We start from the raw sequence: 27,190 nt of genomic DNA, 5'->3' as shown, positions 1-27,190 counted from the left end.
CAATTGCCTGCTTTTGATATGGTACTGTAGTTAAGATATAACTTGGGGAAAATGGGGTAAAGGACGTATGAGATCACTGCATGCTATTTTGCAACTTTTTGTGAAGCTGTAATCATGTCAAAAAAACATTCAAAATTACTATCCAGGGGTCAGCAAACTAAGCCTGTGGGTCAAATCTGGGACTATGTTTTGTAAATAAAGTTTTATGGGAGCAGTCATGCTCATTTGTTTAGTATCTATTGTTGCTTTTACACTACACAGCAAAGTTGTGCAGTTGTAGCAGAGACCACATGACCTGTATGAGCAAATAATCATATTATTTGGCTCTTTAGAGGAACAGACTAACAATTGAAAAATAAAATATAACAATTAAAAATGCTCTGTAAGAGAATAACATGGAAAATGTTGATAAATTTTATGCATTCATATATTTACAAGGAAAGTCTGAAAAGACATATGCACACACAGAAACTACCTCTGGAAGTAAGAATAAATGTGATTATTCTGTAGTGTCCTGCATTTTCAAGTTTTTTTTTTTATACAAAGAGTATGCATTACTTTTTTTTTTAAAATCAGAGTTAATGAGTAACTTTCAAAAACATGTATTAGAACACCTTTGATAGAAAATGTCTATAACAGTACCAACATTCCTTTCTTCCCTTCCTTTCATACTGGGGATTGAACCCAGTAACATTTTTACAACTGAGCTACATTCCCAGCTCTTTATTAAATTCTAAATTTTCAGATAGGGCCTTGCTAAGTTGCTGGTGCTGGCCTCCAACTTGTGATCCTCCTGCCTCAGCCTCCCAAGTTGCTGGGATTGCAGGCATCCACCACCACACACCTGAGATCAACAGCTATTTCTATCTTTTCCCCCTCTACTTGGATTCATACTTAGTCAACTATTATGGTGGCTATTCTTTTTAAACATTTGTTTATGATACTTGAAAATTTTTTTAATGAGGAAAAAAGTTATTTTGCTTACCAAAACAAAAATAAAACTAAGCTTCATAAATATCTGAGCTCAAAAGCTTTATAAGAAACAAAGATAAGGAGGAATAGAATAAAAAAAAGTTCGACCACTGACTTGATTCTGATTAGATACTCCTTTTCTGAGCTGGAAGTTAAAAATGCTTTCAGAGATACATGGCATGGGAGAGAAGGAAGACAATGTCTTCATTCACATGTCAACAAAGAATTCTTAGGTTCTCTGCAGTCCAGAACATGCAAATATTTAGCAATATCAATATCTTCCATGGCCCTATGGCAAGGGGCTGCCACAATGCCTCAATTTATCAACTAAATCTAGGGAACATAAGTCATGAAATAAGAAAAGGAACTAAAAACCATTCAGTTTGGATGACAGAAAGAATGCCCCATTTAATTTTGCTCTCTGCCAAGCTCCAATGAAATTGCAGTCAAGGGACAAAGCGACATGGAAAAAGAACCCCAAGGACAGAGAGGAAAGTTAACAACAGAAAACTGGGATCTAGAAAGCTGATAGACATGGTAAGTGACATGGAAGACTTAGAACTATTTCAAAATCTGTTTCCCAGGGGAGAACTGAGAACCACATCACACCACAGAACCCAAGTCATAGGAACCCTGGGGCACCATGAAGCTCTGTAACTGGTGCAGGTGAATGAGGATGAAGAGTGTCAAGGTATGAAGAACCAAGAGGAAATCTGAACCACCATCCCCCACATCCCGCGGGGAACCTCTGGATGACTGCTCGTTTCTCTAGCTGCCTCTTCTCTGGAAAGAAAGTCTGCACACTGACCAATGCAAGGGACAGCTGAAGGTGTGGGTACTACAGCAAAAACAGGCAGCTCGGTAGGTACGGATACTTATTCACATGTATGACCTTCTCATTGTGGTAATTAGGTCCTATAAAGTCACCGAATCCCTGAATTAGCAAATACGGAACCACTGCTCGGAAATGCAGGGTTAGGTTTCTGTGGATCTCAGGTCAAACAAAAAAATATTTGACAATGGATCAGTACAAAACCTTACTTAATGTGTGTTCCTGTTTAGAGACATCTACTTAATATATATTGCTGACCCAATAGCATTGAATTCATGCCAACTAGCATTCATGCCTGAATGAAACTTACCTAACACCCGTGCCTTTAAGGCACATCACAGCCTGGTGCTTAGGAACACTAGATGGCACTTCAGCACTAAGCTTGGCAGCCATTTTAAACAATGAAATCATCATCAAAAAAAAAAAAAGGTACCAAGAATGGAAACAGAAAAAAAAAAGGAGAGCTAAGTCGACAAGTTGACCCTGAAAAGAGCACTTGTTTACAATATGAGACCTTAAACCTGAGGGCACACCTTGTTTGATCTCATTTGGGAATGTTTGTTGGGTTCCTTTTTTACGACTATGTATATCTCCAAAAAAGACTGTAAAAGTGCCCCGAGTAGTTTTGGGTGTTAGAATGAAATTTTAGCCAGTAGTAGATTTGCAAATAGAGAATCCATGAATGAGGACCGACTGTAGGTGCATGTATCTAGATGTACATGTATGTGTCCATATGTAAATTATAGTGGCTAATCTCACAAAAAGTTACACTGAAAGCAGAGAATACCACATGCCTCTTCTTCCTCTCCTAGGCTTACAGAACTTGCCTGCCAGACCGTTACCTTCAAGGCAGAATTGAATTAAAACTTCCCTGGTAATCTAATCATCCAACTAGGAAATACCTGAAAATACTGACATTAGGTGAGCCCTACAACCCACTCTACAACAAAGCTCAGTCTATTCAATGCTACTTGGCCATCAGTGCCAAGACATGTCTTTACATTCTTAGGGTGGTATATCCAAAGAAATCTGACCAACATTCTGTTCTCTGTTTGGCTCATTTGACCATGACCCAATGAAGTTTCTGTTCTTTCCTTTACATCTTTATGTCAAGATGTGCTAAGGATGTTTATCTCATCCCACAAGATAGTACGTTAATCTCGAGATGGGAATAGATCATGGTTAGCTCAGAAGCAGAAGATATATCTCCCTAAGCACAGTTCTTCAGATCCAGACTGTTTACAGACAACTAAAATGTTAACCAACTTGAGTTCCTGGTTCAGAAGATACAGTTTGGGCTAGGGGTGATGGGTAGAATAAAAATATTAGCAAATTTGTTGTAATTACTGTGACTTTATTCTCCAGAATAAAATCAAATCTTTAAGTATGGAGTATACTCAGCCTAAATCACAATATGCTTCAAAATTGAGGTTAGTCACATTCTCCTAATGTGGTAACTTACTTCCTAGGACTCATCGCCTCACTCAATAACAAGAACACATGGGACTCCTATGAACTCTAGAAACTGAAGTCAGTCCCAGAGACTGTTTGGTTTATCCTTTCAAGGATGCCTTCACAGCAAATACTGACTTCACAGAGCTGGGTTTATGCTTCTTTTTCAGCTGTTCCAAAATAAAGAAGATTCTGCATTCAGATATACCATAAAGATGATTTAGGGAAAAAAATATGCATAGTAGCCTAGATCATTGATGTATGACTGAAAGTTTCCTGAGGGGAAAGAATAAAATGAAATTGAGAATAGGTCTACAGATGTACAGGCCTATTAGTTCTACTCTTAACTTGAAAAGTGGGCATGTTTTGCAAGTTTCACAACTAAAACATAAGGCCATTAGAATTTTTACCTTCTGCCCTTTATCTTTCTTTTGTCTTTTAATTAGGACAAACTTGAGAAAGCAAACCAGTATCAAGACACATGAGGAAACAAAAGTATAGACAATATTAACAGTAAGGTCACAAGGCAGTCAGAGTTCTGCTGTTTACCTGAGTTGATGTGATGACATCACAATGATATTGTGGGATACAGTGTCACAGATGACACTGCTGTAAACTGTAAACATGGACAGTTTACAGCAGTTAGGATATCCAGAATTAAATATAATAGTAGCGCTGAAATATTTGAAGTGGCTTCGAACCAATCGTGGACCATGCTTAAACCAAATAAAATATACAGGCAAATTCTTCTCGACTTTGTTCCTTCTCTGTGATCTTAGGTCTTCCTCCTTGTTAACCCCAGGAAGTCCAAGCACTAGAGTTACTTCTAAGTATTTTCTGAAATGCCTTTCCTATGTGCCCATTCACTCATATCCTATTTAGAGATTCTACAAATGACAGGGACTATCTTAAACACTGGGATAAGGCAAAAATTTTCTGCCTTCCTCTACTGAGAGACCAAAAAAAGAGTTTCAGATGTCAACAGATGTCATGGAAAACCTAAAGCAGGGGAGGATAAAGAATGCCAAGAAGGCGGGTATGTTATTTTTAAACACATGCTCAGGAAAAAGCTTATGGAGAAGGGGGCAACTAAGCACAAACTTAAGAACCTTCAAGGGATCAGTAAGTACCAAGGTCCCCATTACAAGTGGTACTTAGCACAGTGCCGGCACTGCCAATTATCTTTGCTGCACACACCCTGCCTCCTCTGATCTGTGGTTCTTGAAGGCAAAATCCTTTATCTCTGGGAACTGCCATCATTTAGCAAGGAGCATGTATGTTCCATTTCCAGGCACTGTTTACAGACGGCTAAAATGTTGGCCAACTTGAGTGCCTGATGTGGAAGACAGTTTGGGGCTAGGGGTGGTAGGTGAAATAAAACAAAATATTAGCAAATTTGTTTTAATTTCTGTGACTTTATTCTCCAGAATAAAATCAAACCTTTAAGTAGGGAATATAATCAGCCTAAATTATGATATGCTTCAAAATTGAGGTTGGTCACATTCTCCTAACAGCAAAATACATCATATGCTAACTTAAACTTGAAAGTAGCACCAGAATCAAGTAATATCAAATGTCTACAACATTCTTGCTGGTTTTGAGAAACTTCAGTTGAGACAATTACCAAAATTGTCAATCCTTTCAGGATTTACATCCCCTATATTCACATAAGCCACCAACTGACTCTTTGCTTCTACAGGTTGGCATTTAGATACTGGTAGCCAACTTCTATAATGACAAGCTGTGTAGCCACGCTTTTTATTTATTTATTTACTTAAAGTGACACCTATCAGCTTTGGAAAAACCATACTCAAATTAATTCCAGATGAAGACCCTTCTAATAAGTCAGATATCAAATTCAGCTCACCTGCCAAAAATGGCTCAGTCCCAGCCATGCTGTTCCTCATTCAGATGAATAGTGTCCACAGATTTTCAGAGTCCAGTCCATATAACACCACATTAGGCAGGGACACATGAACAAGGGCCACTTGTCAGTTGCAAGAAGTCACAGTTTACCAAATAATTAACAATTGTGATGGTGTCACTGCTTAAACTTTGGAACAGTTGATGTTACACAAAACAACTCACTGAAAGGAGGGAAAGTTTTCAATCTGTATTTTAATTAAGCATAAGTGGGTCTGAACATTAAATATGGATGAAAAGATTAAACTTTCTAGTTTAAACTGAAGTGAATAAATATCTGATTTTCAGCTAGGGATTCTTTAAAGCCAAAGAGGTTTTCTTGATTACTTCTTCAGTTTCTCTGTTTCCTGACTTCACTGTTCCTAAATCCCATAAGATAGTCATGCAGTCACATAACAGGAAATCTAAATGCTAACAACTTTAATATTAAGTTTCCCATCCTTCTGAAATGTTCTTTTTGTATACAGCAAGGGAAAACAGCTTCCTACTAGAGGAATGTTCTCATGAAAACTATTCTCACCACTGAGCAGAATAAACTCAGCATTTCAAAATTGAGTTTAACCAGGCCACTTTTCTACATACAGCAAATTAAACCATGTAATTCCTGAAAAGGCGTGGAGAAGTTTCAAAGAAATATTTGAGAACATCTGCGAAAAACAACTATGACAACCATACAAATAAATGAATACACCAATTCCATTCAAGTTATGAAGATATTTTCCTTTAATTTATCCAAACATTTCACATTCATGAAGTCATTTATTTTAGAGCAAATCTAAGCTTATAATATTAAATTTAAAACAATACAATATTTACAAGACAGTTGACAGGGGAAACTTGCTGGTAGGAAAACAATACAAATATTGTATTTTTCTCTTCAACATCTGCCAGTAAAAATGGCAAGCAGCCTTGTCTCTCTTAACATCCTGGATAAACTGAACATAACAAGGAGCCCATAACGGGGAACGTGCTTTATCCTCAACATTCAGCTGTCTATAGCTTTAGACCCTCAACATTCTTCTTCAAGTTCAGCAGCTCCTTTTCCTGCCTTCTTTTCTCCAGCTTGAATGCTAATTTGTTAGCTTTCTTCTCTACTCTTCGTTCCTGTATAAGAGGATCCTCATGTTATTCATATCTTTAAACTAATAGAGACTACTTTCACAGGAGAAAACTCCTGAAATTTCCCCTCCACCAAATCTTTATAAATCTTGTATTTAAAAAACATATTTTACCTTGCGCTCCTCTTTTATAGCTTGCTTTCTTGCTCTTTTGTCTTCTTTGCTTTCATTTTTAGAACGTGGTTGGGTTGATACCTTGGGCAGATCGCTGCCATTAATCATCTGCATTCGTTCCACTTGCTTTGCTGTAAGCCCTTTCTTAGGTAAGACGTTGAGAGGTATTCCTGTTTTAGAAGATAGGTGGATTTGTTTGGGCTGAAATAAAAAGATGAAATGACACTAGAGTTATTGCCCATATCTTAAAAATAGCTCACTGCTGGTGCTATTCCTAATAGTGCTGTCAGCCACAAAGGGATAGCTACTGTGAGAAAACTTGTACACTCTTCTTCCCATATTGGACATTTCAAAAAGCTTAGGATATCAGGGCTTACCTTTGGTTGATATTTGATAAGCTGTGGATGGTTATATAAATTTGAGTATGTACCTAAAAAACAAAAGTCATGAACTAATTAAGTACACTTTCAGTTAAGCACTAAAATCCCACTATATTCCTGACCTTAGTGTTTGTGATGTGAAATAACATTGGAGTCTCTCTCAAACATTTTAAAATTATTTGCAACTCATTAATAGAGATATTACTACTTCCTATTTCTTTTCACAAACCCCCCAAAATCATGCATCAATAAGTACACTTCTAGTTCAGCATATTTTACTAAGGTCACTATATTGCTGACCTTGGTGTTTTTGTAGTACAAAATAACAGTGGAGTCTCCCTCATAAATGTTTTTAAATTGTTTATAATTCAATAATAGAAAATATTACTCTTTTAAGCCCTTTTCATAAGTTCCCTAAAAACTTACTACTAAAATAGATGTACTTTTTCAAAGCTGATGTACTTAATACTTTAAAATTACTATCACATTTATGGCAGTAGAGTAGGCACAAAGATACTTACTGCAAATGGATTCACAATCCCACTTCTCTTTGGCTTCTTCAAGGACTACAGTAATAATCTCTTCCTCCTCAGACTCATCAAGCTCATTCACTGGTAGGTCTTGATCCTCAAAGGGTTCAAGAGTATTCAATTTTACACAGCTTTTGGTTATGTTTTTAAAAATGAAGACAAAAGACGGGAAATTTCCTCGTTATTATATGTGACTAAAACAACTACAGAAACTCTTTAACAATTTTTTAAACCCACATATTCCTATGTCAGTGGGTTTTAGACATTTACTCTGCTGATAAATGAGATCTATTGGCAAGTTTATATGGTTATGTATTAAACAAGATGGAGAAGACAGAATTTTTTAAGGCCTAAAAAAGCACTAGCCAATCCATCTCTCCAAAGTATTTATATCATTCACTCCAAGTGTGTAGCTTCTTTTCCTGCTGTGGGATCTGCATATTTCAGAAATCATGGAACATCTGACCTTTCTGGCAGATTTAAACTCCTCATGAGTTTCTCTCAGAAAAAAGTCACCTTGATGCAGATACTAATTCACAACAAAATTCACTAGTCAGTTCTGCAAATCAACTGAGATTAAAACTATTATTCCTTTATAAGCCATGACTACCTGTTTTTCAGAATACTCAGCAACACCCAGCACTCCATAAACAAGGCTAGAAGAACCACCCTACTCCCCGTTTTCCACTGACACTCAGTTATCCAACCATGACTCTTTTTTAAGTCAAGAATACAGAAAATGTGGTTCCCAGCATGCTCCCACTGTCATATTTAGCTTTAGAATTCTTTATTTGGGGGTGGGGGAGGCGGTACTGGGGACTAAACTCCGGGACACTCAACCATTGAGCCACATCCCTAGCCCTATTTTGTATTTGATTTAGAGACAAGGTCTCACTGAGTTGCTTAGCACATTGCTTTTGCTGATGCTGGCTTTGAACGAGATCCTCCTGCCTCCACCTCTTGAGCCGCTGGAATTACAGGTGTGCACTACTGAGCCCAGCTGGCTTCAGAATTCTTAATATCAAAATGCAGGCAAAACTGACAAGCAATCTATGAGCCAAAGTTTATAAAAAATGTACTATTTCCTTATTAACGGAATCTGACAAGAATTTCACTGTAGCACTACAAATCTCATTTGGAGATGGGGTGGGGGGGAAGCAGCTAAACAGGGAAAGGAAAGTTTACTTACTTCTCTGCCTTCTCTTTATAGTAGTCATTCAAAACCTCCTGTAAGCGATTGCTATCTACTTGAACGGAACCTTCCAATTCAGCATTATCCAGAGCTCCAATCTCAACATCATCATATTGTTCATAAAACTTGAAATAGAAAAAACATACCATTAAAAATAAACAAATTCATTAACTCCAGTATTTAAATGTTGTATGTCAACATTATTTCTACTCACTATTTAAAAACTACTTTAAGATCCTAACTACCATTAAAATATCTGCAGGGATTTAGCACCATAATAGGATTTAAAGATATTTCAGATTTCAAGCCAGTATTCCAGATTCACATTTAGACTGAAAATAGGCTTCCAATTAAAATGAAAAGGAGTTACTCTACTGAGCTTAGAGAATAAAATGCTAGGCAGAGATCCTTACCTCAGAACATTTTAAAAACATCTTCAGGCCAGGCATGGTGGTGCGCATGCTTGTAATCCTAGTGGCTGGGGAGGCTGACTCAGGAGGATCGTGAGTTCAAAGCCAGCCTCAGCAATGGCAAGGTGCTAAGCAACTCAGTGAGACCCTGTCTCTAAATCAAATATAAAATAGGACTGGGAATGTGGCTCAGTGGTTGAGTGCACCTGAGTTCAATCCCGGGAACAAAAAAAAAAAAAAAAATGGGACTGGGGTCGTGGCTCAGTGGTAGAGCACTTGTTTGCACATGTGAGGTCCTGGGTTTGATCCTCAGCACCACATATAAAAATAAATAAATTAAATAAGGTATTGTGTCCATCTACAACTAAAAACAAAAAAAACCACAAACAAACATTTTCAAATTCTTTGGTTATAAAGACTAAAAGAGCTTGTAATTGAACACAGCCTCCTATTAATGTATAATTCTATTTTTCTTTGGATGGTATTTATTATATTATTCAAATAGCATTTACAATGTTAGCCTTTGTCAAAGAGTATGCAAATGCTGATGTATCTCCTGACAAGTGAGGTTATTTGTAGTAACAGTTGGCTTCTTTTTTTTTATTCTTATGGTTTGGGGAAATGAACCCAGAGTTTTGCACATGCCAGGCCAAGAGCTCTTGCCATATCCCCACCCCTTTTTAAAAATTTTTGAGACAGGGTCTTAATAATTTGCTTGGGCTGGCCTCGAACTTTTAATCCTCCTGCTTTGGACTCCTAAGTAGCTGGGATTACAGGTGTACGCTACCACCACACCCAGCAACTGTTTGCCTCTCTTCACAGAAGAGGGAACCTAACATGGTATGAGATTGTAGCAAAGTTAGAACCGTCTTGGGTTTACCTGGAAGGGAACCATTCCTTAACTCACTCATCATTTATTGGACAGTGAATGCCTACTGTATGCCAGATACCACGTTAGGGCTAGGCATGTACCAGTGAGCAAATAACATAAGAATCTCTGCCCTTGGCAAACTAACATTGCAATGTGAGACAAATCTAGATACAACAAACAATAAATAAGCATGTTAAGAGAGATGATACGAGGTGGAGGAAAGTGCTACAGGACAGGATGGGTGAGACTAAAGATAGTAAAGATAGTCTAGAGAACAGGATTGGAAGCTCTGGAGAAAACTCATGATAGAAGAACCAAATCAAGTACACTACAATTCAGGCTTTGAAAGAAAGTCATAGCTTTTTTCTCACTTTTTTAGAAGTACAGTTACTAGAGAAAATACTAAAACATCTTTTATGGGGACCTCACCTTCTCAAACCTCTCATCATGTAGGGTCAGTTGTTCATTTCTCCTCATGACTGAGGAAGTCATAGAATACTCTGTAAACCGACTTTTTGTTTCCTCATCCCAGAACAAGTGCTTTTCCATGGGTGTAAGAGGTTTCCCAGGGGCAGCCATGTCATCATCTGACACCAGGCCTGCAGTGTCATAGTCATCGTCACTACCGCTCCCCTTCTCATCGTCCACATCTTCCCACTCGCTACCATCTTCACTTTCACATTTCCTAAATTCCAAGAGTCATAAGTTAACTCGTCAAATAATTTAATAACAGATCAATTCAACTTTACATAAGTAAAACAGGAGGGTGTTTCAGGAAGGGTTCTTATACAGATGGGAATAGAGGTGCTGATGGGATAAGAAAAGCAATGAAGTGGCAGCTGATATTTGACTTTATTCCCACCAATATATAAAGAGCTGATGTCTCAAACTAAATTATTTTCTGCTCTAAAATAAAGATGTCTCAGATTAATACTCTTGAAGGTCTTTTCCTACTAAAACATGGTAGTCCTCTCACTGAAGGAGCCGGTCATGTCATCTGCACTTTGAAACAATTCACACATACTGTATATCCATTCTCTCTTCTCCTGTTGGCTTATTAGCCTGAAGAATAAAGTCATCTTCAAGTAGGTTATCTGGATTATCAAAATCAAAATCATCATCAAGAGCTGCAACAATGTCTGGATCAAAATCCAGTCGAGGTCCTAAAAAGAAAACAAAAATTGAGCAATAATTTCCAAGAAAGCATCATTCATCCACTTTATATAACCTGTATACCCATAATATAATGTACCAGATTCTATTTAGTTAGTGAGGATAAAGGAATGATTTAAAACCTTAAGTTCAGTCCAGTTAAAAACAAGAGATGAAAGGCAAAATTTCTCTTCCAGTATCTACTAGGAAAAACACTCTTCCACTGCAGATGTATATTAATCTATTTAGCAACTCAAAGCTTTCACGTGCAGGAAGAAACTGGGCTTTAAAATTCACCTGCTAGAAGTAATTCAAATTAAGTATTTATACACTATTACACTTTTTCTCGAGATTTTAATAAATCTCAACCTGTTTCTTCGGTGATATTCTTCCATCTAATGAAAAAAACTATGAAGTTAGAGAAAACCTTTCAAGTTCAACCTTCTGATTTGACACAGCTTCCAACACTGTCTGATACATGGCCACTGCTTAACTTTTCAGCTGCATTTCTTTGTTTGGGGAAGAGGGGCTACGAGAGATTGAACTCAGGGGCTGTCAACCACTGAGACACATCCCCAGCCCTATTTTGTATTTGATTTAGAGACAGGTTCTCACTGAGTTGCTTAGCACCTCACTTTTGCCGAGGCTGGCTTTGAACTCAGACCTTCCTGCCTCAGTCCCCTGAGCCACTGGGATTATAGGTGTGCGCCACTCCACTCGGCTCAGCTGCATTTCTTACTAATCTTCACCCTTCCTTCTGGCATGTGAAAATGCATGCAGCTTCTGACATTCAGTCTTCTGTGTGGGATAAATTCTCCATCCCTCCCTCCCTCTTCCAAGTGACTTTTATTAAGAAATCAACTGAGGGCTAGGGTGTTGCTCAGTGGTGAAGTGCTTGCCTTACATGCAACAGGCTCTGGGTTTGATTCCCAGCACCATGCAAATAAATTTAAAAAAAATTTTTAAAACAGATTAACCTAAACATCCTCTAGGCAGTCTTGCCTAACAACCTGAAGCTGGGTCTGGAACCCTTTGCCTCATCAGTATTTACCAATCTGATATTACTATAAATTAGCAGTTATTATTTTTTATAACTGAAGTAAAGTCCTTGAGATCAGGGACCATGCTTTGTTCTGTTTAACCTAACACTCTAGCAACTTAAGTCTGAAGAAAAAAAAAAATCAATAAATCAACGCAAATGTTAAGTCAATAATTAAGGCAACTTGGAAGAAAATATCAAAACACTACTTGGATTTTTGTGTTTGTTCTAAACTACAATGTTGATGCTAAAAACTTTTTAAAAACCAGTTTCAGTGTACCTTGAATAGGTAGTAAATTAAAACTTCTTTAAAATATTTATATACTCTTAGGAGAAATTGTGAAAAAGATTATTGTTCAAAATTATAGTATTGTTAATGAATGTGACACTGTCTTTGTAAAAGGCTAGGTGATTTAAAATTTCTCTATTAGACTGCCATAAACTTGAATTTCTCAGAGATCCCCTTCAATTGAGGAATTTGATGGCACAACACAAAAGGCTGCTAACCATATTTGTCCCTTCCTCATGATCTTTAACATGAATTACAGACACATCTCAATTGTTTTAATCCTATATTAAGGTTAGCAAAATCCTACATCATTACATTTCTGTTTGTAAAACACAAATTTATCCATTTGAAAACTTACAGAAATGAAACACACCTGAAACTGGAGCTGCTTTATTTAACAACCCAACATCTTCCTCAAAATCTGATGCAAATACAGATGAAGGCAACTTAATTCCAGTACTCTTAAAAAAGAAATTAGACAATTGTTAGGTTTACTTTGAAAATACTTTCCAACTACTATACTGGGCTGAAAAGTGTCCCCTCAAAATTTATGTCGACCCATCCCCCCAGACTGTGACCATATTTGAAATAAAGTCTTTCATGGTTTGATTATGGTCTGTTTTCTTTGAAACTCAGGTTAAAATTTATTCCCCATTATAAGGTATTAGAAGTGAGACCAGGTAGGAAGAGGTGATCAGAGCTCTGTTATTATGAATGAACTAATCCATTCATGTGACTACAGTGGGTCTGCTATAAAAGTCAGTTTGCTAGGTCACTCACATGTTCTCTGTGATGCCATGACTCTCTGCCAGCAATAAGGGCATCATCAGATGCAGCCCCTCAACCTCGGACATGAGCCAAAATAAACCTTTTTTCCTTATAACTTACTCAAGACTGTGGGTGTTATTAATAGCAAAAGAAAATGCACTAAATCTTGTACAAGTAGTTAAGATGAGGTCATACTGAACTAGGGTGAGCTCTAGTCAGCCAGTATGCCCTTAAAGAGGCCAGGAGAAGACAGACACATCAGGGAGAATGTGATGTGAAGATGGAGGCATGCTGGAGTGAAACATCCATACGCCAAGGAACTCTAAGGACAGATTGCCACCAACCTCTAGAAGCTACAAGTAAGGAAAGCAGGAGAATCTTCCCCCTGAGCCCCTATGAAGGAACTGAACCTGCCAATAATTTGATTTCAGATTTCTGGCCTCCAGAACAAAGAAACAATAAATTTCTGTTAGGTCATGTAGTATTTGGTAATTGGTTATCACAAACTTAGGAAATGTTACAACATTCTGTAATCTCTCACCTGTGTGCCACTTACACATTTGGACATACAATTCCACCATCTAAGATGTGCATTTTAGTGAAAGAATAGAAGCTTAAAAGGGTAAAACATTATGTCTGCCTGAGACTGGTCACTGAGAGAGGTTTCAGGACTCAAATCCAGATCTTGTAACTCCACTTGCCTAAAGTTTCAAAACAAAATTAATCTTTTTCTCTTAAGACTAGAGATAACATCCCATCTCTAGTAACAACAAAGCCTTTCTTTGCATCAGCTGTCTTAAATCCTACAGTGGTCATAATCATTCCTCTCTGTCCCTGTGTCCTTTTGAACTCTTGCAGAGAATGACTTTACTCCCCTCCTTCAGGCACCATCCAATTTATGGACTAACCAAGATGTAGATTGCCCCAACAGCTGCTCCATTAGTCCACCCCTAATCTAACCTTCATACCTGTCTGATTAAACTCCCTTAGTATTTTCATAAATTTATAATATTGTTCTCATTCTTCACTTTGTACTTAAGCTCCCAATTTTTCAAGGCCACATAAAATCAAGGCCTACCCCATATGTCCAAATTTCTTAGTATAAGATTACTACATAAATCAAGTCCAATCCCTCACTGTCATTTGATAATTCAAAATAATTTATTGAGCAGCAATATGCCTATCACTGTGACCCACAACACTATATATACATACACACTACATAAATGCACGCACTATACACACACATATATTCTTAGGTTTTTTTAAACAGTACTCTTTGTGATTACTAGACAAAAAGTGGGGAAGGGCTCAGCCTGAGTAAATTTAGTGAATTTAACCATTGGAGATTTCTTCAAATCTTGGAAATAGTCAGTCACATACACGATAAGAGTTTAGATAGTGATTACTTTCCCTTTTAGAAGAGTACAACTTTTTTTTTTTTGGTTGCAGTAGTTCCTATTCTGAGTTTGCCGAACTATTTTCTGCCAAAGCACCATCTTCATGAAAATCAAGACAAGCTCAAGCATTATTTCTGTAATGTCTTTTCTAATTACCTTACGTTGTTTCTAAGGTTTATTCAATATTTCTGATTTTATGGTTTAGATGTGGTGTCCCCCAAAAGCTCATGTGAGAGACAATACAAGAGGTTAAGAGGAAAAATGATTGAGTTATATACTTGACCTAATCAGAGAATTAATCCCTAACAGGATTGATTGTTGACTAGATACAGGCTGAGTGTGGCTGGAGGAAGTGGTTCACTGGGGGCATGGCTATGGGGTATATAGTTTGTAACTAGGGTGAAGTCTCTGCTTTCAGATCATCATGTGAGCCGGTTCCCTCTGCCATACTCTTCCACCATGATGTCCTGCTTCACTTAAGCCCCAAGGAATAGAACCAGCTGCCTATGGACTAAGACCTCTGAAACCATGAGCCCTCAAGTAAACTTTTCCTCCCCTAAGATTGTTCTGGTTAGATCCTTTAGTCACAGCAGCAAAAAGCTAAAACATCTGGTCTATTCAATTTTGGTTTGTCACAAATTAAAGTCATAAAAGTAGGTGGGACTAATTTACATTTTTTTGTACAGCACTATAGAATATCAATGGCACTTTTGTTTTTAAACATAATTCATTTGTCCTTATAAATACAACTGAAGTATCCATTCAATAGCCTTTTTCTGTTTTAAAAAAATCAATTAGTGATTTCTTTTACCTAAAATGAATTAAGGATTAAAAGCTTAAACCTTAATATGATTCAGCCAAAGGAATATTATATCTTTATTAAAAACTTTCTCCCCAGGAAAGATAAAGAAGTTGAACAACTATTAGGCCTCTCCTCTCCCTCAATGGAGTACAGAAGGAAGTCTCAAAAGTACCCTACTTCTGATATAACAGGCTTGGGAAAGAACAGAGAAATTGGTTCTACTATGATATCAACACAATGGTGGAATGCAGGGCCTTACAAGAGCTATGTCCTAGTTTACAAATGGAACAGCTGCAGTCATTACCTCGTTCTCTGAATTGAATTCCTGAAACCTAACACTTTTAACTCTGCATAAAAGACAAGCTATGGACTAGAAGAACTATGATCACATCTTTTCTGAGGAAAGAAGCACCAGATCATGACAAGATTAGAAAACAAAAAACTGGGAATTGGTGCTCCCCCTTTTAATCTCTTCCTCTTGTCTATAATCCCAACGAAAATCTCCTTTATTTTAACTGCCAGGTAATATAAAAGTTTCCTACAGGAAAATTTACTCTACGCTAAAACAGAAGCACACAACATGGGCATCCATAACATAAATGGAAGGGATGGAGGGGGATGAGCAGAACTTAAAATAGCACTAGTTTTATATAAACACATGCCTTCATTTCTACCTAAAAGATAAAAGTATTAAAATGGACTGCACTTTTGTTGGGAAGAATAACAGGCATTTCATTATAATCTATTTATGTTGTTTTCTCTTATGGTTAGCCTGCAGCTTTTACAAAAGTGTTGAAGATCTAAATAGTTCATAAAAGTTATAGTCTATCTTGGAACAGTTTATGATCCTGAAACGGTTATTAATGTAAAGTTAGCTGCTTTTCCTCTATTGAAAAGTGCTGCCTCACATGACTCACCAATCAGAAGTCCTGAAACTGTCAAATGTTATGACTTTTACCACCTGCTACCAGAAGAGATGGCCTACTCTTCTCCTGATGATACAGGTATGCACATACAATTTTAAGTGGAGACATGGCCTATCTGTGCTCTTCATATAGACACCATTTTTTGCTGGAAACAGTTATCTTTTTTTAAAACAACCAGTCGTTTCTTCACTCTTTCCCACATTCATATCTCATGCCTAAATTGCTGAAAAGGCTTACTGGAATTACTGAAGTTTCTTCTTTCTCATCTTTGCTGCTGTGGAAGGTACTAGCAGGAATAAGCTCTGAGGGCCCAGATGGTTCCTTCAGGTGCTGTAGGTAGTCATAGTCATCATCAAAGAATACACCATACTTCCTCTGTTCTGCTCGCCTTTCTTCATCATTTATCTTGGACAACAACAAAATGAAATTAGTATCCCTTATTTGGATAGGGCTCAGCAATACTATAAGCACAAATTACTGACTAGGAGGCAGATGGCACATGAACGATGGCTTATAGGAATGAGACAAAGAATTCTTAACAAACTCAGGAAATGCAGCACTTCTAAACCAGATTCTACATAAAATTAAAATGCAATGAAAACAAACCATTTGCAGTGGTGTATGCCTACAGCCCCGGATAGCTGAGAGAGTAAAGTGGATCCCTTGAACCCACAAGTTTAAGACCAGCCCAGGCTACATAGCAAGACCTTGATAAATAAAACAAACAGGAACAAAAACAATTCATTCCACTAAACATTTTCATGTAACAATTCAAGCTAAGAAATAAATGCATATATCACGTATTTGGAAGATTAGAAAAGTTACAGGCTTTGAAAAGAAAGTATAATTTTCTCAATGTACTGAAGAGCTAAAATATGGCTACTGTTCCCCAACACTTTCTTTTATGTCATCTACACTTAACAAGTATACTCTAACAAAATCAAATCATCCTTTTCAAGGCTCCCTGACATTTTCCAAAGCTAATGCATGAGCTCAGATAGTTTATATTTCATGAGATGAATGACCAGGAGGCAAAATGAAGTTTACAAAAAGACTATTCTAAATGGCAGATCTCAGGAAAGCAGAGGTTGAGCATATGGTTGTGTCCTAAATAACATCATGCAGAATTGTAGCTGGTGGTTTAGTAAATGTTTATCATTACTTTATAAGAATTATTCATTTAAACATCTCAAATGAAGATGCTTTACCCTCCCAATCAAAATAAATACACATTATGCAAAAATTTAGCACATGTATTGAAAACTGAATCACACACTATTTCTCAGAAGACCAGTTATTTGAGAACCATCATTGGCCAACAATTTATTAAAACTACTAGCAGAGAATGGAGTGTAGCTCAGTGGTAGAGTTCTTGCCTAGAATATGCAAGGCTGTGGTTAGATCCTCAGCACCATGAAAAACACAAACAAATGCCCTAATAGTTTATAAATTCACTGGCTAAAGAACAGAAACTACCTTCTGTGTGGGTAACAAAACCCTCTGGGGTGCAGTGTCATCTGCTGCTAAAGGATCCCGTTGGCTCCGGTGGACCAAGTGAAAAGAGACAGCTTTCTTCTTCTCTATAAAGGGCTTTTTCTTCCTGTGAGGCTTCAAAGGAAGAGAATTAAGACAATTCATTAAAACAGCATCTAAAATAGTAAATAATACCTTAGACCTCACAGGTAGCTTCAATGAATTATGTGAAGGATCAATGGACTTTTCAGATCTACAATTTAGGGTAGGCAATGGCACTTGTGCTCTATAGAACCCATGACTTCTTTTAGAAAACATTATTAATTGGGCACTTATTCTATGACAGACCTCCTTATGGGAGATGGGAATATAACAGTGGAAGTCAGATGTAAGGTTCCTGTTATTAGCAATCAAATCAACAAGAAAATGATTTCAGGTGAAGAAAATTAAATATGGTGCTGTGCCAATGACTCAAGAGTCCCTTTAGACTGGGTGCTATGGGGACCTTGCCGTGACAGGATGAACCAGGATAGTGAGCCTGCCACAAGACAATCTGGAGTAGGGTGTTCCAGACAGGTAAACATCTCTCTACCAACTAGTAAAGAAAACCAAGACACAAACAGCAGCTTATGTTTAATAAGATTCATTTCCATCTCCAAACTTTTTTATTTTGCTATTCAACCTTGATTTTCCAAACAGAAACCAACTGAGTGACTTTCTTTATAAAGGCCCAACCTTACTCTCCCACAAGTTGTCTTTCCCCCAGAGTGAACAAGAAGATATATCTGCCACTCCTGGGCCTGCAGTGATCAGCAGCTCCCGCTCCGCCCAACCCCAGGAAGCAGCGGGGTGCAGCGATTGGGTCAGGTGTCACAGGTTTTCTGTGAACTGAAACCGCGCAGAGGTGCAGGCCCCTAGGGTACAAGGAAAGCCACCTCTCGGGACTACTCCTTCTGGGGAGAGTGACCGGGGATGAGGGGGACGGCCCGTTTCAGATCACTGTGCGTCAAGCAGCCTCTGACATAATTCAGACCGAGGGAGCTGTAGCCACTGGCACTACCGAAACCAACCCGGCCTCGGAAAAACTACGGCGCCGGGTCGCCGAGACGAACGAGGCTTGCTCACCATACTGCAGCCGCGCGGCACTCACACCCAAACACAGCGGCGGCCACCACACCCTCGAAATCCCGGGGGACGCCGCAGGCCGGCTCACGGGCCGGTCTCTAGGCCTAGACACACGTGCGACCACAGGTCCCGGGCGGTACGTCATGCAGCAGCCTGTGAAAACGGACCAATCACGGAGGAGCGGATGGGTCGCCGCCGGAAGTTACGTTCTTGGCGCCGTCTCAACGGTCGCGAGAGCTACGGGAGGTGGGGCTTGCTCGGTTCCCGCCCCCGGGCGGGCGGCGCTTGTCGGAAGGAATTCTTGCACCGGTGAAAGGGGGGTTGGGGGGGGCTGCTCTGTTGGGGTGCGTGAGGGGGTTGGTGCTTATGGTTGAGCTTCCCTTTATAGCGTCCTCTACCCAGAGCAGGGCAAATCTAGCATCCCTATTGACTGATGTACCTTACCTATTCCCTCCCAACCGTCGCAGACAAAAGCCCTGTACAGGTGCAGAAGAGAGGTGGCTAACCACTGCCCCCACCCCACCCCCAGGTCACGAGCTGTCAGGTTCCCTCCTTTCTAAGGCGAGGGCCACAGTCGGTTGCCTAGTAACAGGGTCGGGCCTTGCTGTTGCAGGCAACCCCAGACTTGATCCGACCTCTGCCTTATGCCGTTCAATAAACTGCCTCCACCTATCCTGTTAACAAAACCTCCGAAAATGCTGACTGTAGAGGCATGGAAGTAATAAAATAATATACGAATCTCTGGCGTTTGCATATCTTACTGTGAAATTAGTTTTCTTCCAAGTCGTTCCTCAAAATGTTTTATCTTGGTTTAACCGAGTTAAGCCATAAGCATAATCTTCTTGGGAAGATTTCTGGCAGGTGCTGAAGCACTCTCAGCTTTTCTTGCACAAAATAAAATCTCCATCTAATTTCCATTGAAAGTTTTATCGGTAGTAACTATCCTCAAATTTGTGTTTCCTCTCCCCAATTACTGGTATCTTCCCCATGTCTGAATTATCTTGCAACGTGTCTATAATTAGGGCCAACATATTACCATTACAAATATTTGTGGAATATTATTTTTTCCATGCAGTAAAAATTATAGACAGGTTAGGACCGCAAAACTTGCCTCGAGACAATACTTTGAAATAGATAACACATAGCACTCTATGTGCTAGAGATTCATTATTAGTATTTGTTAGAAATTAGAAAAATGATCCAGGAGGGCAGGGTTTGTTTTGTTTCCATCTGTTTTATTTATTTTTGTATCTAATATCTGGCACATACACTCAATATTTAAGTGAATTGAGGTTCTAGCACTTTGCCTGAATTATCTCATCTCTTCCCCACCACAACACTGTGAGAGAGTTGTTACTATCTTCATCATCTTACAAATACTAAAAATGAAGCATTTTTTTTAAAAAGATAAGTATACGGGGTAAAAATGGGAGTTCATAATCCACTTGAATCAAATGTATGAAATATGATATGTCAAGAACTTTGTAATGTTTTGAACAACTAATAATAATAATAATAATAAAAAAAAGATAAACTAAGTGACTTTCTTAAGGTCACATGATTAGTAAATGGCAGATCAGTGCTTTAGGCCTAAGGAAACTTCCTGGAGCCTGGCATCCTAATCACACTACTTGTCGCCCCCTACCCCAAATAACATTATGCTTAGTTTACATATTTGTTGGTCTAATACAAACACTAAATACAGCTGCTAAGCACTTTGTATTCATTACGCCATTCAATTCCTTCATCAAGTCTGCATGTACAATTAGTTAACATTAAGCCAATGAGTCTGACATTCAGAGAATTGAATTTGCTTCCCTGAGGTCACAAAGTGGAAAAACCTATAGGTATAGCTCATCTGGCTGCCTTGGGAAAGTCATTCCTTACCCATATTTTTTACTGCCTCCTGAAGGCAGTAACCAGCACATTCTGTTGATTCTGCCTTATGACTATCCAAATGTACCACTTCATTACCCATTTTATTACATTTATCATTGTTAAGACTATAATCACATTACTTACCTGTATTCTTTCTACCCTATAGTTTCAGGATAAAGTCAATCTCTTTTATGGTAACCAAGACTTTTTTTCTATAATCTAATCTCCAGCCATCAGCTTCACATAATACCTCCTTATTCTGCCAACCTCTGTGATCCAGCCCTGTGAAACTATTTGCACTTCCCAAATGCATAAGAGAGATGGACTCTTTTCTGCCATCTCAAAGGCTCTTCCATTCCTCTCCCACTCTTCAAATCATAGTTTAGCCATATCTTCTCTCCCACTGAATTTTAGGCTGGAGTGCCCCAAGCGGATAGCAAGGGAGTTTCTGAAAGGGATTGCCCCAAACTGTTCTGAAGTGGGCTCAGTGGGGATTCCAAAGAAAGAAGCACTGCATGCCAGAGTGATGAGTCCAAAACATTTATCAAGAACTTGTATACAGAGGGCTTCAGTGACAGCAAATATGTTCTACATAGGTATGTTCACGACAAGGCAGTGGATTATGGAGTTTATATGGGGATTTAAGGTATTTGGTTCAGGGCCAGGGCTAGTTTCTATGTGTTCAGCAACATATTTTGATCTTTCAGCGTTTCAGCAATAACCTACACAGCTTTATCAGTGCCTGGGAATGTTCAAGGCCCCGGCTTGGGATCAAGCCTGTAGGGAAAGAAAAACATGCAGCTGGCCAGGTCACAGAACGGTCAAGGTACTCTGTGTTTCTGTCAGGATATAGAAAGAAAATGGCAGGGTCTGGGGAAATTTTTACCTTGCCTGCCTGTAGGAAACTTTCCTATTTCCTTCAAAAACTCGGCCTGTCCCAAATGCTCTCACTGTATTCTGTGATTACACTACTCTGCTCTATTACACTAAATTGCAAATCCTCATTTTCTTCTGTGTCCACAACCAGACTGTAATAATCTACTTGAAAGCAAGGATATTTGTCTCACTAACTATGTAGTAAACGTTCAAAACTAATTGTGCTGTTCACAGCACTTTACATATATTTATCATTAAATCCTTATAACAGGATTTAAGCAGATATACTGATGTTATCTTTTTTTTTTATAAAGCAGATTGGTGATTGAGGAACAGAAAATTAAGTGAAGTTTGCCCCAGAGCACAAAGACAGTAGGTGCTGAAGCCAGAATAAGAACTCAGGTGTAGCTTGAGGATCATATCCTTAACCATGACAATGCGCCCTATTAAAAAAAAAATTCCAAAATACCAAATACCCAACACATGGTGTGTTCTCAGCTTCAGAGAGTTTTCTGAGTGCTGTCTTAACATATAAAAATGCTATTTTTTTAACCAGTAAAAATACTCATAACTGAAATATTATTGTAATGATATTAAATCCAATGCATATTTCTCCTACCCTCTTATTAGCGTGTTATAATTAATAGTATCTATTTTTAAGACTCTCTGGTTTCATCTACGCTTTGAAAAAATCTTTTTCACAGGAAACTAACACACCCATTGAAATTGTTTACCATACTACCCCCATTTAGAAGGACCCTTTCAGTGGTCCTTCTACTTAGGGGACCATTTTCCATCAACAACACTCAAGGATTCCTGAGCACCAGGAAACCAATGTACACAAACATAGAGAAAAATTGTGTAGGAATAGCCAAACTAAATAGGCCCTGAAGCAGTAACTTTACAAGTTATAAATTATATGTTTGGCAATATTAATAGTGCTTACAGAGGTACATAATTTATAAAAAGGAAAAATGCATCAAGATGGATATACCAAGATGTTCCCTGTAGCACTGCTTGTAATAGAGAAAAATAAAACAATTAAAAGCCCATTAGTAAGGAATTCATTGAAAAAAAAATACAAACCATTCATACAGTGGGCCTCTGTGAAGCTGTTGAGGCAGATTGACAGGGACAGACGCTTCTGAAGTCAGAAGGAAAGCAGGTTGCAGAACTCCATGGTAGATGGCATATTTAGTTGAAAAAATATTAAAATTTTTACACAGAAATATTATCGTGCAAGCATAGAAAAAATAGCTGGGATATTATGCATCAAACTGCTAATAGTAACTATCTCCAAGGAACTGGAGGGAGATTACATGGATATTTCAATATCTGTTGTAGATCTTTCATCTTTATTTATGTATTGATAGTGAGGATTTGAATCACCATTGTCCTCTGTATCTGCAGGGCTTCTTCTGTTCCAGGAACCCCCAGGTTGCTCAAGTCTCTTACATAAAATGGTGTAGTACTTGCAAATAACCTAGGTACATCATCCTATATATTTTAAATCATCTTTCTGACTTTTAATACCCACTACAAAGTAAATGTTATGTAAATAGTTATCCTTTTGTATTGTGGAGGGAACCAAAAAAATCTGTATGTGTTCAGTTCAGGCACAATTTTTAAAAATAAATATTTTTGATCTGTGATTGGTTGAATCTTCCAACACTGAAACTTTGGATACAGAGGGATGACTGTAATGCATTTGAAGTATATAAAAAGTAAAAAGACTTAACAACAAAAGCAAAGAGGGAGCAGGTTACAAACTCATATACCCTAGCTCAGAAAATATTGTTAAATAATAATTTTTTAAATGGTAAACTTATGATTCTCATATAAAGTGAGATTGTGCTAAGGATATTATTTTATGCATTATTAATAAGGTGGCCAGTAAGATGTTACAATTAGTTCAAAGGTCAGTCCAGAGAACAGAAACATTTTTAGAGCAGGAAAATTGCGAAGAATATACAAACAGAAAGAGTGAACAAGAAGTCTATTGAACTACCACAAGACACAATTTATGTTCCTTCCTAGAGATAAGGAAGTTTTACATTATTGTCAGTTTTCTGGAACTTACAGAGTTGTAAAATAACTCAAAGATGAGGAAAGGCACAGAACCCTCCTAAAGTCAGATGGAGAGGGGTGTATTTGTCTATGTAATGCGACATTTCCCACGGAAGCTCAAACTTTCCCTCACAGTATTACATGATAACTATAGTATGCATTGTACACCGACTGAAATAAGTTTCTGGTCTTGGTTCATTCTTATTGTGCAACTTGGGGCAAGTGGGCCTCATCTGTATATAAAATAGGAATGGTAATATTCTTAATATTTACCTCATAGGATTGCTGGTGGATTAGATGAGAACGTGTGGGAAATGCTTGGACTTCTGTGGACTGCCTGGCTTTTAATAAGTGTTTGATGAACATGCATTATTGTCTTCTTCCCAGCCAAAGGGAGTAATTCACCCATCTACATTATGTCTCAGGTTGGCCATCTCCTAAAACCAGGACTTTCAGCATCTAGGATACGTCAAGAGATACAAGCTTTGCATCAAATCACGTGCTTTGTGGGAAGCTGTTCATTTGCAAACTAAACCCCCTTCTTCACTTCCCTGGATCTTATCCTTTTACTTTCCCTAAGTTTCTGGTACTCTTAAGGTTCTTTATAGTATATAATTAGATTCCAAATTGTTTACTTGCTTCTAGTCCTTCGTAATTGTATGTTGTTTAGAATTCTAACTGCTCAGCCTCTTCATATTTCTTAGCTTCTGTTTACTAACTTTCTTAGAGTCCAAAATCTGTACATTTTGATGGGTGGATACACTTGGAAATATTAATCCAAAATTTCTTTACTGTGCCTTTGTAGCTCTAAAATGGATTCTAAGATTTCCTGGGTAGGTTTCAGTTGCATTCACTTTCGCTTTAGGAAATAAGTGTCTCATAAATCATTACCAGTCCCCTTTTCTTTGAGTAACAGATATTATTGAAACAATTTTTTAAAATTACGGGGTAATGCATTGTATGCTTTTAGCAAAAGAGAGAGAAGTAAGATTACCACCATTACTATTGAGGGAGCTCAGCAATGCTGCTTGTCATTGCACCAATGAGCACATCTGCAAAATGAGGGTGACATGAAACATTGATCTACTTTTCCCTCTACAGTCACTCTGCATTCTGTGCTGCTTATTGTGTGAGCATCACACTGTGTTGAATATAAACTTTAAAGGTAAGGTTACCTGAAACCACAAGTGGAAAATTCCACATTTGACCTCATGTGACAAGTTGCAGTCAAAACAACGATGTATAAAATTACCTTCAGGCTATGTATATAATGTATATATGAAACATAATACTTGTTTAGACTTGGGTCCCATCCCCAGGGTATTTTCTTATGTTTATGTATATTCCAAATCTGAAAAAAAAAAAAAAACCAAATCAGAAACACTTCTTGTCCCAAGGTTTTTAGAGAAATGAGACTCAACCTGTATACATTTGCATGTATATATAATAAAGCAACTAAATGTAAACTACCTTCTTCATCTGTGGCCAAATTAAAAAACTAGCCATCTGGGACTGAGGTTGTGGCTCAGCGGTAGAGCGCTTGCCTCCCACGTGTGAGACCTTAGGCTCGATCCTCAGCACCACATTAAAAAAAAAAAATAAGTGAAATAAAGGTGTTATGTCCAACTACAACTAAAAAATAAATGTTAAAAAACAACAACAACAACAACAAACTAGCCATCTATTTGGATGCTGAAGTAAAAATTGGCTGTGTTAGATTTATTGGGCTAGTATATAATGCTCCGTGCAATATATGGAATCTTTAAGTATGACTTTTGCATTGCACCTTAACCTACTGTATAAAATGCTACTCCTTTTTATTTAAAATTAAGCTAACCAGTAAAACCCAGTTAAAGTAAAAGCAAACAAATATTGGAAGCACACAGATGATGTGTAAACAATTTGATGTTATGGTCTTGGAGATGAAGCCAGGCAATGAAATAATTGTTGATTAAAATTTTATTGTAGTAATTTCTTCATGGTTTTAAGCTACACTGTTGAAGAGGTTTGTCCCTATCCACAGCTTCCCTTATATGTGCAGTATGAATCTCAACTTCGTCTCTGTAGCCTAGATTCTTTTTTAATTTTGCAGTTCTATGGATCAAACCCAGGGCTTTGTGCATGTGAGGCAAGCACTTTACCTAGCTCAGCCTTGTCCACTCACCTTCAGACTCATACCTCCAACTGAATCCTGTGCATTTATTTACCTGTGGACATCCCAACAGAAGGCAAATCAAATTGAACTGTGTGTCCCAAATCAAATGCCTCACTTCTCCACTCCTGCCCTCTTCTTCCCCTCTTCTGCTCCCCCACTCTACCTTACGTAAGCCTTACCTCTACTGTTTTTTATTTCAATGAGTGTCATCACCACTACCTGCCTAAGACAGCCACATAGTGTATGTGTGTATGTATATATATGTGTGTATATATATACACACACATATACATACATGGTTCAGCTATATATATATATATATATATATTTTTTTTTTTTTTTAACTTATCCACCCTCTCACCCTGTTCTCCATATGTAACAATCGCTTCTACTTCATAACTGCCTTTGGAATTCACTCATGTTTCTTTTACCAACAGTTACTAATGTTTCTTTTACCAATAGTTACTATCTTGATTGCGTCCCCAGCACCTCCCAGATTATGGCAATAGTAACAGTCACCAGGCATCAATATTGCCTCCTCCAATCCAGACAATTCCTCCAATCCAATCCATTATGGCCAGGGTGATGAGAGCAACTCAACAGATTCTACCACTGAGTTTAAAATGCTGTAGTGGGTCCCTATAGTCTTAAGGATAAATTCCAAATTCTTTGACAAGGTTTATCAGGACCCTCAAGATATAGCCTTTGTTTACCTCTATAATTCCATGACAGCTTCCTCTTTGGTTCAGCTTTAAAACTTAATTTTGCCATCCTGAGAACAACTTTATAGAGTCCTAGTCTCAGGAACAAAGAAAACTAGACATTGATATGGAACAAACGTAGAAACTAATTGGATGTCATTTACATAAGTTGTATCCAGTCACAGAAAAAGAATGTGAAAAAGAAATTAAAATTTCAAGTAAGCTAGTACAAGATTTTTGAAGGAAATTAATGATGACTTGAGAGTACAAAATTACTTTTTAGACAAGATATGTTTAGGATGTAATTTGAATCTGGTTTAACAAAACCAGAGCTTTTTGAAGGCTGTGGATTTGGAGAACTCTTAATGTTATATGGTTTGAAAAGTGAGTGTCTCTGTGGTTCAATAGATTCTTCCCAGAAGTATGTAACTCTTAAAGACACATTTCTCAGCCACAGATTTTTTTTAGGCAAATGGTGAATTTCCAATCTCGTAGTTTGTTTGCTTGGGGTTCTAAATCCTGCCTTTCTCATCAAAATAGGAAAAGAAGAACTTAAATTATCACTATTTGCAGATGACATGATTCTATACCTAGCAGACCCAAAAGGGTCTACAAAGAAACTATTAGAGCTAATAAATGAATTCAGCAAAGTGGCAGGATATAAAATCAACACGCATAAATCAAAGGCATTCCTGTATATCAGCGACAAATCCTCTGAAATGGAAATGAGGACAACCACTCCATT

The 27,190-nt window shown here is 37.9% G+C and overlaps 2 protein-coding genes across 2 annotated transcripts in view; both read right to left on the bottom strand.

The window, feature by feature from the left end:
* Zc2hc1b (zinc finger C2HC-type containing 1B) overlaps positions 1–5,420 on the bottom strand; it is a 51,273-nt gene extending 45,853 nt beyond the window's left edge. Inside the window, exon 1 of the mRNA XM_015501960.1 lies at positions 5,124–5,420. Coding sequence (XP_015357446.1) covers positions 5,124–5,163 — 40 coding nt within the window. The 5' untranslated portion in view covers positions 5,164–5,420. The remainder of the gene's footprint in view (positions 1–5,123) is intronic.
* A 458-nt stretch (positions 5,421–5,878) lies between these two features.
* Ltv1 (LTV1 ribosome biogenesis factor) lies at positions 5,879–18,932 on the bottom strand. Its single transcript, XM_015501945.2, has 11 exons — positions 18,769–18,932; positions 17,647–17,778; positions 16,408–16,575; positions 12,648–12,735; positions 10,819–10,957; positions 10,224–10,479; positions 8,511–8,638; positions 7,313–7,452; positions 6,789–6,841; positions 6,412–6,612; positions 5,879–6,283 (listed from the first exon to the last, which is right to left on the bottom strand). Exons 1-11 carry the CDS (start codon positions 18,769–18,771, stop codon positions 6,173–6,175), a joined length of 1,419 nt encoding a protein of 472 aa, XP_015357431.1. The 5' UTR covers positions 18,772–18,932; the 3' UTR covers positions 5,879–6,172.
* Positions 18,933–27,190: the final 8,258 nt, after the last annotated feature.

The sequence above is a fragment of the Marmota marmota genome, unplaced genomic scaffold, assembly GCF_001458135.2.
Source record: "Marmota marmota marmota unplaced genomic scaffold, marMar, whole genome shotgun sequence".
In the NCBI taxonomy this organism is placed as follows: domain Eukaryota; kingdom Metazoa; phylum Chordata; class Mammalia; order Rodentia; family Sciuridae; genus Marmota; species Marmota marmota.
Note: the sequence above shows the minus strand (reverse complement) of the source record. Positions and strands in the feature narration are given on the sequence as shown.